Source organism: Ictidomys tridecemlineatus, chromosome 3, assembly GCF_052094955.1.
Source record: "Ictidomys tridecemlineatus isolate mIctTri1 chromosome 3, mIctTri1.hap1, whole genome shotgun sequence".
NCBI lineage: Eukaryota > Metazoa > Chordata > Mammalia > Rodentia > Sciuridae > Ictidomys > Ictidomys tridecemlineatus.
This window is the reverse complement of record NC_135479.1, coordinates 23,902,792-23,916,667: the sequence shown is the minus strand read 5'-3', so window position 1 is coordinate 23,916,667 and position 13,876 is coordinate 23,902,792. Positions and strand designations below refer to the sequence as shown.

Here is a 13,876-nt window from a genome sequence, read left to right as displayed (position 1 = left end):
TTCAATCCCCAGTACAGGGGGGTGGGTAGGGAGAGCAGTCACTAACTTGTGGACAGGTAAGGAACTAGGCCAGGTGACACTTCCTTTTTTCCTTTTAAAATATCTGATTGTCAAGCCTCCACAGCTCTCCACCCACTTCCCACTGGAGTTCTGCCTTAGCCACATAATGACCAATCCTCCCCCCATGAGGCCCATTTCCTTTACTCTGTTTGAATTCCAAGTGGGGAGAAACTGCACTTGAGAATGAATCATCCATTTTATTTTATTTTATTTTGTCATGTGCTCACAGCATCTCTTTTTCTCTCCTCTCCCTGGCAGGTCACAGAGATAAATTAAAAATAAAATCTACAAGGAAAATAATTTATAAAAAGCACTCCCAGGCTCTCGCCTTCTATCCCTACTGCTCAGTTAGAAACTCCCCCCCTCCCCACAGGGAGAGGAATCAGTGCTTTCCCCCAGAACTCACTCCTGCTAATCTGGGGCAGACAGAACTCCAGAGCCAAGCAGGGGTGGGGGCAGCAGTGGCAAACAGTTACAAATAGACATTGTGGTCCTGGAACCATCTGGCCACTTGGTGCTTCCCTTGCTGCCTCCCCCAGGCAGTGTTCCAGGAGCCCAGGCTAAGCTGGAGCTATGGAGAAGCTGCCTGTGGCCGAGAGCCTGGGGGAAGGTGCTCTCAGCCCCCCATTACATGCACTTCTCATTCTCCTAGAAAGAAACCCAAAAAAGAAAGCAGACAAGACCTCGGGACAGAGGAGAAAAAAAATCCCAAGTGTTCACACAGTTACACGGAGTTTTTATGGCAAAGAGAACATTTAGCAGCTTTGAATAGTGGGTCATCTCCTTACTCAACACAAGCATCCTAGACCCTATAAGTGGAACAGGGCACAAGCCCTAAAAAACAAAGCGCAAGAAATTCTAAGAGGACTAGTTTCTTGTTGCTGGGTTTTGTAGGGGTTTTATTTTTCCCCAGTAACAAGACCAGTTGTTGATAGGCCAAGGCCTGAGGGAAGAATCACTCCCCAGTTGTGCTGAACACTGCCTGAAGTGCTGGCTTCTCCCTCCACATCATCCCCCTGCCTCCAGAGCAGCTCCCAAGAGAGGAAGCTGTAGGCCCAGTCCCAAGCACTGCCAGCCAGCACAGTGCCCCACTCTCAAAGAGCTGCAGGGAGCCAGTGAGGGGCAGGAACACAAAGGCGGCAGCAGGGCAGCAGTGGGTAGAGTACAGCGTTTCCATGCAGGCTCTGATGGAGACACTAGGAGCCTCAGCTCAGGGCAACTGGAGCACAGAGGGAGATGGCAGTGGCAGGGCAGTGAGTGACATGCTTGGTGTTGGGGCTACTGCAACACATGACCCTCTTCTGTTCCCTCTGCCCTCTGGCCCTAAACCAACAAGCCAGTGTTGGTTCCCCAAGGCTCCCATTTGACCAAAACATTACAGATGAAATCCAAGAACCCCCTTCAGGGATACCAAAGAGCAAGGAACAGAAAGAGTTTAACAGAGCCCCTCCCCGATCCCACCCTGTGTCTGTGTACCCCTCTGGGGTGAAATAGGGTTTATCACACCAGTAACCTAGGCCCACCAGAGTTGCTCAAACCTGTTGCCTGGAATCCTGGCCAAAGCCCACCTTAACTTTCCCTGTGATTTTTCTGACCGCTTTGATTTTTTTGGGTTTCCTTCCTTCCATTCTAGGAATAAAACTTTCTACTCCTTTACTCTCCTGTCACTAGTCCCTTCCCTTTGTTAGCCTTCACACTAGCTGCTTCTCTACCTCCAGCAATGCTGGCACCACACATTCCTCACCACAAAGGGGTAAGGGTGGACCTCGACCACCCAGGTGGTTTGGCCACTTCCACCCACCCCACTGAGGGGAAGCAGAGCCAGACAGCGCCTGCGCCCGCCTCTTCCTGTACACTGACCCGCAGTCATCCCATCTGAGAAGATATATTGGATAAGAAGGCATTGAAGTCCCGCAGTAGGTCTAGGTCCAGGTCCAGGCCCAGCCCTTCTCAAATTTCAGTCTTGGTGAGCATCACCCCCTGCCTCCCCAGGCTCACTTTCTCCGGTCCTTTGGCTTCCTCTCCTGCCGCCGGGCCTGCTGGTCAGCCATTGTGCGGGGAATGAGGAGAACACTGCCATCCCCGGCATACTGCAGCGCATACTGACTGGGCGAGTAGGGCCGCCCGTTCTCATCCCGCAGCCGCCCAAACACTTCCTGGTATAAGCTCTGAACCTTCTGCTTCATCTGCCGCAGCGACCGGAGGAACTCCACCTTCTCCCGCAGCAGTCGGGCCTTATCACGCTGCAGGTCCTCCACGTCCCGTTCCAGGTTCAGGATGGTATCCAGTTTGCGCTTGCGGCAGTTCTGCGCTGCCATCTTGTTCTTGCCCCGACGACGGATGTCCCGGATGAGGCTCAGCTGGGCCTCACTCAGCTGGTACTTGGACAGTAGCTCATTGAACTCCTCCACAGGAAGGTTGATGATCTTGTCGTTGGTAAAAGGAATCTTCATGGCACGGGCTCTGTGCTCGTCCCGGCTCATCTGTTTGTCCAGGAAATCGGCCTGCTTCTCCTTGCTGCCTTTCTTTAGGGTGCTGGGTGGTGGCAGGTCAGCAGAGTCAAGGGCACTGGGAGCCATGTTGTAAGTGTGGTTATGGCCCACATGCTCCAAGTAGGGCAGGCAGGAGAGCTGGGACGGATCCTGGTAGCTCATGCGGCAGAACTTGGAATACTCAGGCTGGTAGCCCACTGCGCCCTCAGCCTCTTCCAGATCCAAGGTCTCAGAGTCAGAGCTGTAGCCAACAGCACCTTCCTCAGAAAAGGAGGAAGAGGCAGAGGAAGAGGCAGAAGAAGAGGAAGAGGAGGAGGAGGAGGAAGAGCTGCCTTCAGAGCTGCTCAGGGAGGAAGGGCTGTGGCTGGAATCCAAGGAAAGGCCTGAGTCAGAATCAAACTCCTCTTCGAGCTGGGAGGCCTGCACAGGATTGAAGCCCTCCTCAATGGCTAAGTCCATCAGGCTGATCTCATCCAGCATGGCTTCGTCTAACAGACCCCCCAGTGGGTCAGGCAGTTCTGGGCCGGCTGTATCATTGGCTGTGCCATTGAGCTGGGGTGGAAAGAAGAGCCCTGCCAGGTTGGTGGAGCTGAAAGTGGAGTTGAGGCTGGTGGAGTTGCTGGGGACCAGCGGGAGCAGTGTGGAGCTGTTGGCTACAGGCAGGTTCTCCACCTCAGGGCTGAAGAGGGAGAAGTCCTGGCTGCAGCCCCCCAGGGACGCCTGATGCAGGCTGACATTCTGATTGATGGGAGTGTTGGGGGCAAGGCTGTAGTTGGTGCTCAGTGGGTCCCCAGGAGGGGCATTGTACAGGATTTCACTTGCTGATGTGTTCACTTCCATGGCCTGGGAAGGAGAAGAACATACTGTTCACTAGGAGCAGACTCCTCCCTGAGGTCCACACCCTGCAGGACCCACCAAAAGCAGAGCTACCTAGGCGCAAGGACAAGAGGCTGGAAAGCAAAGTCCAGTGATGCTCCTGGTCATACTTGGACCACCAGGCGTGGCAGGAGTGGGTTCCTCTGTGTGGACTCCACCCCAGTGCAGGACTGACCTGTTCCTGGTCATGTGTAACCAGACCCCCCCCCCCACCTTGGAGACAAAGAATAACACTAGCACATTGAAAAGAACACCCAGACAGGAATCAGAAAGCCTAGCCGCACCATGGTGCTGTATGACCACGGGCTTATTACCTAACCTCTCTGAGCTTTAATTTCCTCACATTTAAAATAAAAAAAGGCTGACTGGATGATTTTAAGAGCAAGTGAGATGATGATGGATGTAAAGCACTATGTGAATGTCAGCTATTTTTTAAAATTTTTCTTATCAATGCATTATTGTTATATGTGATAGTTGGGGCTAATTTTGACATATTCATAAATGCTTATAATAGGCTCCATTTCAAACATCAGTCATCCTTAATGCTGAACAGAAGCACAGAGTCGAGGGACTATCTGCCTGAAGAAAAAGAAAGAAGGTACACCTAGGAGGCAGGATCTGCTTTGGAAGGCCCAGTCCTGGGTTTTAACCTAAAACCCACCTTGACTTTATCCCTCACAGTCCCAAGGACACACCTAGACAGGTTTCCCCTCAGTGTCCCCACTCTCTTAAGTATCAGCCAGAAAAATTGTTCCTCTCTCCCGAGAGATGCAGGTGACTGCGTACTAGGACACCCTACACAAAACCCTGTAGGTCTGTGCTGTTCGGACAGCCCTACCTGCATTTCCATGATGGACATGAGATCTTGCCACTGCTGTTCCAAATCAAATGGTGACTCTGTCCCCGTCAGGAGAGGAGACAAGAGGCTGTTTTGAAGAGCGGGGGGCTCGCTCTCACTAGGCACTGCTTCTGTTATGCTGGCGACGTTTGCTGGGAACTAGGGCAGAACACAGAGGCTTCAACTGGAGAAGGAAAGACCACCTTCTGCTTTCTTCCCAGCCACTACAACCTGGCTTCCTGTTTTCTTCCTTCCTTTGAATTCACCCACAGCAGCCAGGACAAGGCTAGAACCGAGAGCTGGCACTGCAGCCAGCCATGGAGCAACATGCCATATGCAGCCTGCCCTGCTTACTCGGTGGGCTTTCCCTGGTCCTGCTCACCTCAGCATTCTCCCCAAAGGGGCAGGTGGCCTCCAGCAGCCTAAGGCACTCTTCCAGGGACAGGGCCGTCTGGTCCTCCCCACCAGGCACCTGTGGCAACAGCAACTGTAAGTCTGGCTGACATGGGCCCTGGCTGCCTGGGCCTGACACTCTTCCCCAGCACAGCTGCAGGCCTGTAGTCTCCTTCCTATTTCCAGTTAATGGAACGCCCCAAGTCCCAAACTCCTAGGGACAACAGTAGGGTGGAAAAGTCCTGGTATAAGTAGAAAGGTTCATGATGCTCTGGCTCCTTTGCACTGCTGCCACAGCCTGGTACTCTGGCTCTGCTGCCATCCCCGCCCCCTTCTGCAGCCCAGCCACTGTGACTTATAGACCACAACCCAAAATAGACATTCATGTCCACCCCAAGGCACAACCTGCCTTCTTTAAGGGGAAGTTTCTGGAAGAACTTCAGCCTGGTGAATCTTGGGGATGTAGGGAGAAGTGAGGCCAGTGAGCCGAGGCAGTGGTACCTGTGCAGGGAAGCTCTCCCCCGTCTCTCCGTCCACTAGCAGGTCTCGGGCCAGAGCTTCCGCACCCTCGCCTGCCCAGGTGTCCGCCTGCTCGCCTCCATCTCGCAGCTCCTTATCCACATCCTGCTCCTTCTGGCGATGACTGTAGTCAAAAACCTCACGCCCAGCCCCCAGATCAATATCCTGCCGCCAAAGGATGTCAATCAGATCTATGTCCTGAAAGACAGACCACCATGACTTTAGCTCTCACATTCCAGGGGCCCCTCCCTGTCCTGTCCCTCAGAGGTCCCTCCTAGCATCACTCTAGTTAGTCCTGGGTGAGGGCCCTCCTAGCCCTATGCCTGTTTTTACCCCCTGGTTCCTCTGCATCAACAAGACTTCATTCATCTACTCCAGGCACTAGGGCACCCACCCCAAAAGAGAGTCAAAGCAAAAGCCGCTAGTGCTAGTATGACCATCACCGCACAGGTCTGCAGGCTTAAAGATATGAATCAGAGACACACCCAGGCTGAAGGGCAAGGCTACCTCACCCCTACTTTAAAAAGGAGGAGGAATCAGGAAACACCTCTCCTTTTGAGAATGGGAACCCTGAAAACATGGCTTGTAGAAGGCTGGCCATGGCAAGCAAGGGCATACTTGTGCAGAATTGCTTAGCAGGGGCCAGGCTTGCATCAGCCTGTGGTGCCACTGCATTTGCATAAAGGGGTGGGGTGGCTTAGAGAGGAAAATCCCTGCATTTCCAACCACCTGATGCAACCAATGACAACGACAAGCTGTCTCCAGCCCTTCCTCCAGTCTTTCCCCCTTCCCTGGCTGACAGCAGGAGTAAAGCTTGAACACCCACAACTCTTAAAAGCCCAGGCTCACCTCAGGATCCATCCCTGCCAGAATCCCCATCTCAGCTGATCCAAGCAAGCTGCCTCCATCCCAGGGGAGCCCCAAGCAGTCAGATGATTCCTATTGGGCACTCCACCCCGGCCTAGGCCAGCGCGGTGTCCCCTCACACCAGTGCTCTCACTGATTCCCTTTCATACCACACCCTAGGTCTCACTGGCTCCCCATCAGTCAACCCATTCAAGGACATAATTCCCATCACTGCTCAGTTCCCATCACCACCTTGGGCATCAAAATGCCTCCCTTCCCCTCTGTCCTGTGGCTCCTGAAGAGTTCCTGCATCAACTGCCACCCGCACTGCTACCAACACAGAACCCTGATAAGTAGAGCTATTTGCACTTCCTATACATGCTGCTCCCTCTGGCAAAAGTCTTCCTCACAAGGGAAGAAACCCTCAAGTGCTGCCTTCCATTCAGGATTAAAAAGCACACTTTCCAGAGAACAATATCCTTAGACACCTCCCTAGCCCTAAGCAGGGCACAGTACCCTTTCCCACCACAATCCTCCCGATCCTAAGACCTCCCACGTGGACCTCTCCCCTTCAGTCTCCCACCATACACCAACCTGAACAGAAGCCCTGGACCCAGGAGCAGAGGGGGGCTGGGCCACCCGGTGACCAGCCAGCAAAGAGTTAAGGGGCTGGCTGCCTTTGGCATGGCCCCCACCACCGTGAGAGCTGCGGTCCAGGCGGGTCATGGTCTGCGAGAGGAGCCCCAGGGCAGCCGGTGCCGGGAAGCCGGACAGGGGGCTGCAAGGAGCTCTTGGCTTGCAGGGAGCACACCAGGCTGGAAGGGTGGCCCCTTGCTAGCTCCGAGGGGCCTGAGGAGGGTGCCCCGCCCGTGCTGCTGCCTGGGCGGCCCAGCCCAGCCCCCTTCCTCCATCCTGGAGCAGCCCCCTCCCACCTCACAACCCCAGTTCCACTCAGGCGCCCGGCAGCCCCCACCCTGAGCTCACCGCAGAGGCTGCAGTGAGTCGGGACTCCCACCCCATGCTCCGTGCTCACGCTGCAGAGGAAAGCGAGCTCCCTCCTGGGCCTAACCTCCCGCTCCTCCCTCTCTCCCCCTCCCACGCCCCCCAAACTTGTTACCTAGGCTGCAGCAAGGAACCAATCCCCTCCCCCTCCCACCCCGCAGGTCACTGCTGAGGCTGCAGAGAACCAATCCCCTCCCCCAGGTCAGCAGCTGGGCTGCGGAAAGAGCCAATCCCCTCCCACTGTCGTTACCTAGGCTGCGCCAGGAGCCAATCTCCTCCCCCAAGTCTCCGCTGGAGATGCAGAAGGAGCCAATCCCCTCCCACCGCCTGTTACCTAGCTGCAGACGGGAGCCAATCTCTGCACCAGGGCAGCTGGAGAAGCTGCCGCAAGGAACCAGCCCATCCCTGGGCCGCCTCCGTCTCCTTGAGGAGATGCACCCAGGGGCGGGCAGCCCCACCCAACCCAGTCAGTCAGCTGGGGTGGCGCAGTGGGAGCGCCCTGAGGGAAGGGGTGCCACTCTCCTCCCTCCTGTCGCATTTTGCTCCTCCAGCCCACTGTGGACTGGGCAGACACTCCTCCTTGCAGCTTCGCTGGGGAATCTAAATTCTTTGCTGAGAAGTCAAGAGTTTTTCCCTTTCTTAGGAAGGCTGGGGCCGGCCCTTAAGGCCAGGGATCATAAACTAAGCTGGGCAGGAACCCAGGGCACCCAAGCCAATTAAAAAAAAAAAAAAAAAAAGGCCAGCAGCTTTGTCACCCTAAAACAGGCCAGAATGGAGGAAAAGGAAAGCCATTTTCACACACGTGCATCGATGTCACAGTGCTGGATGGGCCTAGCCCTAAGCAGGAGGAGGGGAGACACAATCCTGAAAACACATCACTTAGGGAGACAGGTGCTGGGCAATGCCCCAGTCACAAATATGCCTCCCACCCCCCCTTTCATCCTAACTTTTTAAAACTGCATTTTCTGCCTGTACCCTGACCTTGTTTCTCCAAACAAGGAGGGGGAAAGGCCCCTGGCTAAATCAGGATCACACTTTAGACTCCATGGATTGGTTTCTAAGGGAGAAATTTAGCTTCCTCCTCACTGCTGCTGCTCCCCTGGAGGCTAAGGTCATATCAGAGAGACACTGTGTTCTCCCTGGTCACAGCCTGCTCCTAGCCTGGAAAGAGCGGTAAACAGGCCACCCCCTGCTCTGGGCAGAGTGCCAACCTTAAGGGGAATCCTATCCCTGACAAGGGCCTAGGCTATAGCTGTCCATCGAATAGGCCTGGCAGCAGGGGAGCACTACCACCCCAGGGATAATACCGGCTCCAGCAGTGCCTGTCACATGCTCAGGACCTGGGTATTTTTATCCCTGAGTTGCTGAGGAAATATTGTTCTAGACACATCATAATCCTCCCTCCCCCCCCTCCCAGATTGGGCTCCTAAGGCTGACCCACTCCTCCTCTCGAAGGGAAGGGTGAAGGCCTAGGGTCAGGGAAAGTATGACCTTTACTGAGGGCCAAGAAAACAAGAAAGGGGGGAATCAAAGTTCCATCCCATTCCCTCTAGTACTGAACAGCCCAATGACATCCCAGATATCCCACATCTCATTCCAGAAGAGCTCCCCACAACCAGAATGGAACTACTTCTGTATGATTCCCAAAAACAGCCCATTCCACAGATCAGAAGCTGGGAATATGCTTCCTCAGAACACTGGGCCAAGACCAGAGTCCACTTGAAGGACAGTGAAAGGGGAAGCAGAAAAGAGGTAAGGTTCCAACCGTCACTGCAAGGATCTAAAATCAAGAGGTCCAGAAAGACAAGAAATGCTCCTAGCTCCTATGATCAGATGGATAATCCTTGCCTGTCTCACAGCAGATCCAACAGATGCCAGATGAGCAGAAGGCAAAGCTTCCCAGTCAGCACCAATAATAGTTGGGAGGTAGATAAAACTGTGGTTTAGGGGCTGGTCTGTACTGTTCAGGATGTTCGGCAACATCCTTGACCTCTACCCACTAGAGGCCAGTAGCACCCATCCCAAGCTGTAAGGACTGAAACTGTCTCCAGATATTGTCACCTGTCCCCTAAGGGCAGGAAGAGAGGCAAAAATCACCCCCAGATGAAGATCATAGGCCTAAAACAAGTCACATTTTTTGCCAGTCACTAACAGAGAACTGAGGTCAGGAACAGGCTCCAACGCGAGGGAGGCAAAACATGGCCTGACCTGGTAAACAGAGGGAGTCCAGCTCTGCAGCACCTGTACACCTTTTCACATCCTTCCATGTCCCACCCCAGAAAAAAAAAAAAAAAAAGAGCCTAATGGAAAATGCAGTGGGCCTTTTCTCAAGCTCCTTAAGGTCGAGGGGCAAGTCAATTCATTTTTATCATTTAGGTGAGGCAGTGGCAACAGTAGCCACCTGCATCATTAAAGGCCCAGAAATGCATCCCTTTCTGTTCAGAACAGTGTGTTAGACATGTGACAGGAGCTGAGGATTGCCTCTAACAGCTGGAGACAGTTGACTTGGGCAGAACAGTTTCTCTTCTAGGTTCCAGCCTTTTCTGCTCTACTCCCTGCAATGGGTTTTTAGCAAAGAATTGGAGCCTTGGCCTTTCCTGGCCAAGAATAACTACTAAGTCTACCCTTTGGCTCAGGCCCAGGAGAGCTGAGTTATCAGGACTGTACAACAAGAGGCCTGACCACAAAGGAAAACTTTAGGGTACATGTATTTTGATGTTGGGGGAGGTACAAGGCAAGAGGCCACAATATGTGTCTTAGCAACAGATACACACTTCATCACAGCCCATCACAACATGACCCTCCCCCACCTCATACTTTCAGTAGTCATGTTGAAATCCAAGCAGTAAACACACTGGCATGTTCTAGGAACCTCCCACTGACCTGACAGTACATTTAGAGGTGGGTCAATGGTTCCACACAGGGAAATGCTCCCAGCCCCTAATCCTAAAGTCAGACAATTCATCCCATTTCTAGCCAAGTACAGTGCCTGAGACCCCCTAGAACCTGTCTGGTTCTTTATAGGTCTTAATGCTGTGACCACAGTCCTTCAGGACCAACCCACTCCTCCCAAACCCCCAGGTCCCACCCACCCACCACAGGGCCACTAACCTCTTTGGTTAAGTCTCCACTGACTGGAGGGGCTACAGCCCCCAAATCCTCCAAATCTTCACTGAATCCCTGCTCCGTTTCGCTTTCTCGCACCCCGTTGTCTGGGCCTGTCACATCTTGGAGGCCACTGGAACTCTCGAGGGCGAGGCCTGAGCTGGGCTGGGTGCCAGAGACAGACCCCTCCGGGTCCCGGTGAACCAGCCAGGCATTTACCTCAGTGGTTGGCACCTGGAACCTGTCCAGGGCCCTCACCTGACTGAGGAGCCGCCGGGCAGTGAAGTAATTGTCCAGGTCTATGCTCTTGGGGTGGATACCATAGCCATCCAAGGTATTCCTCAGGTTGTGGAACTGGGTCTGAGTATAGGCAGAACTGGGCCCCAGGATGATCTCCCGGAGCGGGGGGAGCTGTGAGGTCAGGTAAGTATCCACGTCCACCCGCACCCCAATCAGACTCAGAAGAATGGTGAACTGGAGAAGTCCTTCCGTTAAGTATTTCTTCAGAGAAAGCATTGCTGAAGGACCAGAATGTTTATGCTTTTTGGTTTTTAAATCTTCCAAAAGACAAATCAAGGCCACTGCTCTGCCGCTCCAGCCAGCAGGTTACCCTCCTCAGTGCAAAACCCTGTACCCCACCCTGGCAGAACACAGGGGTTGAGCTCCCTGATGGCCCCAGAGGAAAGCACACCCTGTGGAGCCAAGGCCACACTCCAGACCACATTCACTTTTCCCTTCTTGACACCTCACCTCTGAAAGTACAACTGTTCCTAACCCAGTCCAGGCCCTGAGGGCCCACGTGACTTACTGTCTCCACAGTCCACATACAGTCACTTCCTCACTCACATTAGTTGTCCTCTCTGTAGATTCCACTGCAGGCTGTTCTCAGGAACAGCTGATGGATTTTTTTTTTTTTTCCTTCTCCCTCCTAAGGTTTATTTTCTTTGGCTGGAGCTAGAGGCCTTTTGTCTTGGGTCAGAGTGTCCCGCCTCCTCCACACTTACCAGGGGGGTTTCCAGAGAAACCTGAAATAGGAATCACAAGAGCAACAAGATAAGATTCCATACTTCTCACATGATGTTCATGACAGAAGACAGGAAACATTAAAAGGCCAATTTTACAGGGTTAAACAAAAAACACAAAACACCCAACCACTTAAACTCTCAGGAAAAAAAACAAAGCAACCTGTTATAGACAGAATAATTTTAAGAGGAAAGTCCTGATGAGAAAAGATCTCTTACTGCACATTAAATCTGTAATTTAAAAGTAGCTTGCTTTGGATAAGCAGACAATGCCCAGAGCATCCAAACTACCTTAAACTTTGTCTGATTTACCAACCCTTCCCCCCCTCATACAGGCACAACATTACCCTGCTTCTATTTTTAGCATGAGAAGACCATTTCCTATCTTAAAGGAAAGTTGGTTTCCCATTTCTCAGGAGAAAACTGCTTAGGATCCTCCCTTCCAGTTCTGAAGGGGAGGGAGAGATTATTAATGGGTGAGAGTGTGTAAAAACACGAGGACAATGTTCAGTTCACCATTCCACACAATAGAGTAATGCCTTTTGTTTTCCCAACTTTGAAATATGATTTCTATTTCCTAGCATCTTCACATTGAGAGAGAGAAAGAGAAGAAAAAGAGAAGGAGAGAGGGAGGAGAGGGTGAGGGCTGGAGTTGTAGCTCAGTGGTAGAGCACTTGCCTACAATGTGTGAGGCCCTGGGTTCCCAGCACCACATAAAACTGAATAAACAAAGCATTGTGTCCAAATACAACTAAAAATAAATAATAAAAATAAAATAAAAGAGAGAGAGAGAGAGACAAAATGTGTGTGTGGGGAGGGGGACGATGGGGGCATTCATAGGATTGTTCCATCTACAATTTGAAAAGGCAGGTCTTATCTTCATTCATATGACCTTCTGAGCCAAAGCAGAAGGATAAGGCCAAGTTCTCAACCCACACTGCCAACTGTGAGAGGGCAAATGTGCCTTTCAGTTTCTGGCTTCTACTTTTGAGCTTCCATTAATCACATAAACCAAGACATATCCCTCTCCTCTCCTCCACCAACCTCATTCTAAACTGGAAACAAGATCTACACATACACATACGCCCACGCAATCGCACACCCTCATTTGGTCCGAGTAAACACAAATGCAACCCTGAATTCCTGCTTACGCTCCCCTCCCGTTCCCATGCAACTTGTTACAAAACCTAAAGAACTAATTAAGTTCGAGAAACCAGACAAAGTTCTCTCCTTAAAGACCAAGTTAAGGCCAAAAGGCCGTGGCTTGAGTCCGATCCCACCCTGCCCCGAATACCCGAGTCCGGCTGGGACCAAGTCGCCATGCCTACTCTCGGCGCCGCGGCTTCTAGCCTTCTGGGGCAGCAAGCGAACAAGTGCTACCTTTCTGGCCTTGACTCACCCTTAAAGGCAAACCTCACCCCGCCCTCCGGTCCCGTGGCCCCACCCCACTCGCAAGCCGGCCTCACACCACGCCTTCTCTTGCCCTCAGCCCTCCCCAGTCCATCCCACCCAGGAGCTAGCTTTCTCCTCGGCCCCGCGGCTCTTCCCTACCAGGCCCAGGGTCCGACCCCGATTGAAACCCGCTGGGTCGCCGGGCTCCGGTCTCCAGCCCCTCAACCACATCCCGCCGCCCCTCACCCTATAAGCCTCACAACCCCGCAGCGCGCGCCCCGCCCCTCAGGAAAAGAAAAGTGCCGGTACCCGCTGCTGAGCTTGGCGTCCACCGCTACTGCCACAGCAGGCTTTCAGCCCAAGTCCCGGCCTCGTCGCCGCCGTCGCCGCCGTCGCCGCCGCCGCCACCGCCGGCCGGCCTAGCGCTCCCTGCCTCCGCTTCCCTCCCCGCCCCCTCCTTCCACTGCACTCGGAAACCCGCCCGTCGCGGCACCAAAACTCTTCCTCCAATCAGTGAGCCGAAACTACGGCCTTTGCCGGATGTTGCTCTGATTGACAGCAAAGAAAGCCCAATAGTTGAACATACCTCCGTCTCCCCTGGCCCGAATCCCCAAAACTGACATGACCCACAGTCCAATGGGTGTCCATGCCCGCCCCATGGCGTGAGCCCACCAATGAGTGGGGAGAAGGCCCCAGGGTCTGGCATCGTGCGTTTGAGGGGGGGTGTATTACAGGTTGATGCTTTTTAGCACATTTTGTAGCTAGGGAAAAGGGCTCAGGACAGAGGATAGGAGGGGTATCGCCCAGGAGCGCGGAATTGCACCTCTGATGGTTCCCATAATGACTTGCAAAAGTCGGTTGAGAACGGGGTGGGGGAATTGAGGCGGGGCTCAGGGCATGTGGTTTTTGTGGTGGCGACGCTCTTGCCGCCATCTTGGTTGCTGGCAACGGAAACTCTTGTCCTGGCTTCCTTCCCCCCGCCCCGCGCTGCACTTGAAGGCAAGGACGGTAGGGCCTCGTGGCCCAGGCAAGGGTCAGTTCATGGGAACAGTCCTGCAGGCAGTTTGTCACAACAATCTGAATGTTAGCGATGTGAGAGATTAGGACTAATAGCAATTATTTTGCCATCAATGGAACACACAAAGAGCCCTAACTTCCCCCCACAGAACTTAGACTTGGCTTTTTTTTTTTGGGGGGGGGGAACCAGGGTTTGAACCCAGAGCGTGTAACCGCTGAACCATATCCCGACCTATCTCTCTCTCTCTCTCTCTCTCTCTCTCTCTCTCTCTCTCTCTCTCTCTCTCTCTCGACAGGTTCTCACTAAGTTTCTT

At 53.2% G+C, this 13,876-nt stretch overlaps 1 protein-coding gene across 12 annotated transcripts; it reads right to left on the bottom strand.

Annotated features, from left to right (window-relative positions):
* Positions 1–237: 237 nt before the first annotated feature.
* Nfe2l1 (NFE2 like bZIP transcription factor 1) lies at positions 238–13,013 on the bottom strand. Of its 12 annotated transcripts, none has more exons than XM_021724159.3 (6): positions 12,855–13,013; positions 10,138–11,156; positions 5,161–5,376; positions 4,649–4,738; positions 4,267–4,425; positions 238–3,395 (listed from the first exon to the last, which is right to left on the bottom strand). In XM_021724159.3, exons 2-6 carry the CDS (start codon positions 10,645–10,647, stop codon positions 2,055–2,057), a joined length of 2,316 nt encoding a protein of 771 aa, XP_021579834.1. In that variant the 5' UTR covers positions 10,648–11,156; positions 12,855–13,013; the 3' UTR covers positions 238–2,054. The 12 variants fall into 12 exon arrangements, with proteins under 12 accessions (XP_021579834.1, XP_021579835.1, XP_077898287.1 ...); XM_021724160.3 differs by having other exon boundaries at positions 5,161–5,343; XM_078042161.1 differs by lacking the exon at positions 12,855–13,013 and adding an exon at positions 12,448–12,572.
* Positions 13,014–13,876: the final 863 nt, after the last annotated feature.

Bases quoted from the DNA above. Each gene is read 5' to 3' on its own strand.
- Nfe2l1 (XM_021724159.3), bottom strand. From the start codon at position 10,647: ATGCTTTCTCTGAAGAAATACTTAACGGAAGGACTTCTCCAGTTCACC. The intron at 5,377-10,137 runs GTTAGTGGCCCT...TCTGTCTTTCAG, and splicing joins GTGGAGACTTAACCAAAGAG to GACATAGATCTGATTGACAT. The intron at 3,396-4,266 runs GTAGGGCTGTCC...TCTCCTTCCCAG, and splicing joins TGTCCATCATGGAAATGCAG to GCCATGGAAGTGAACACATC.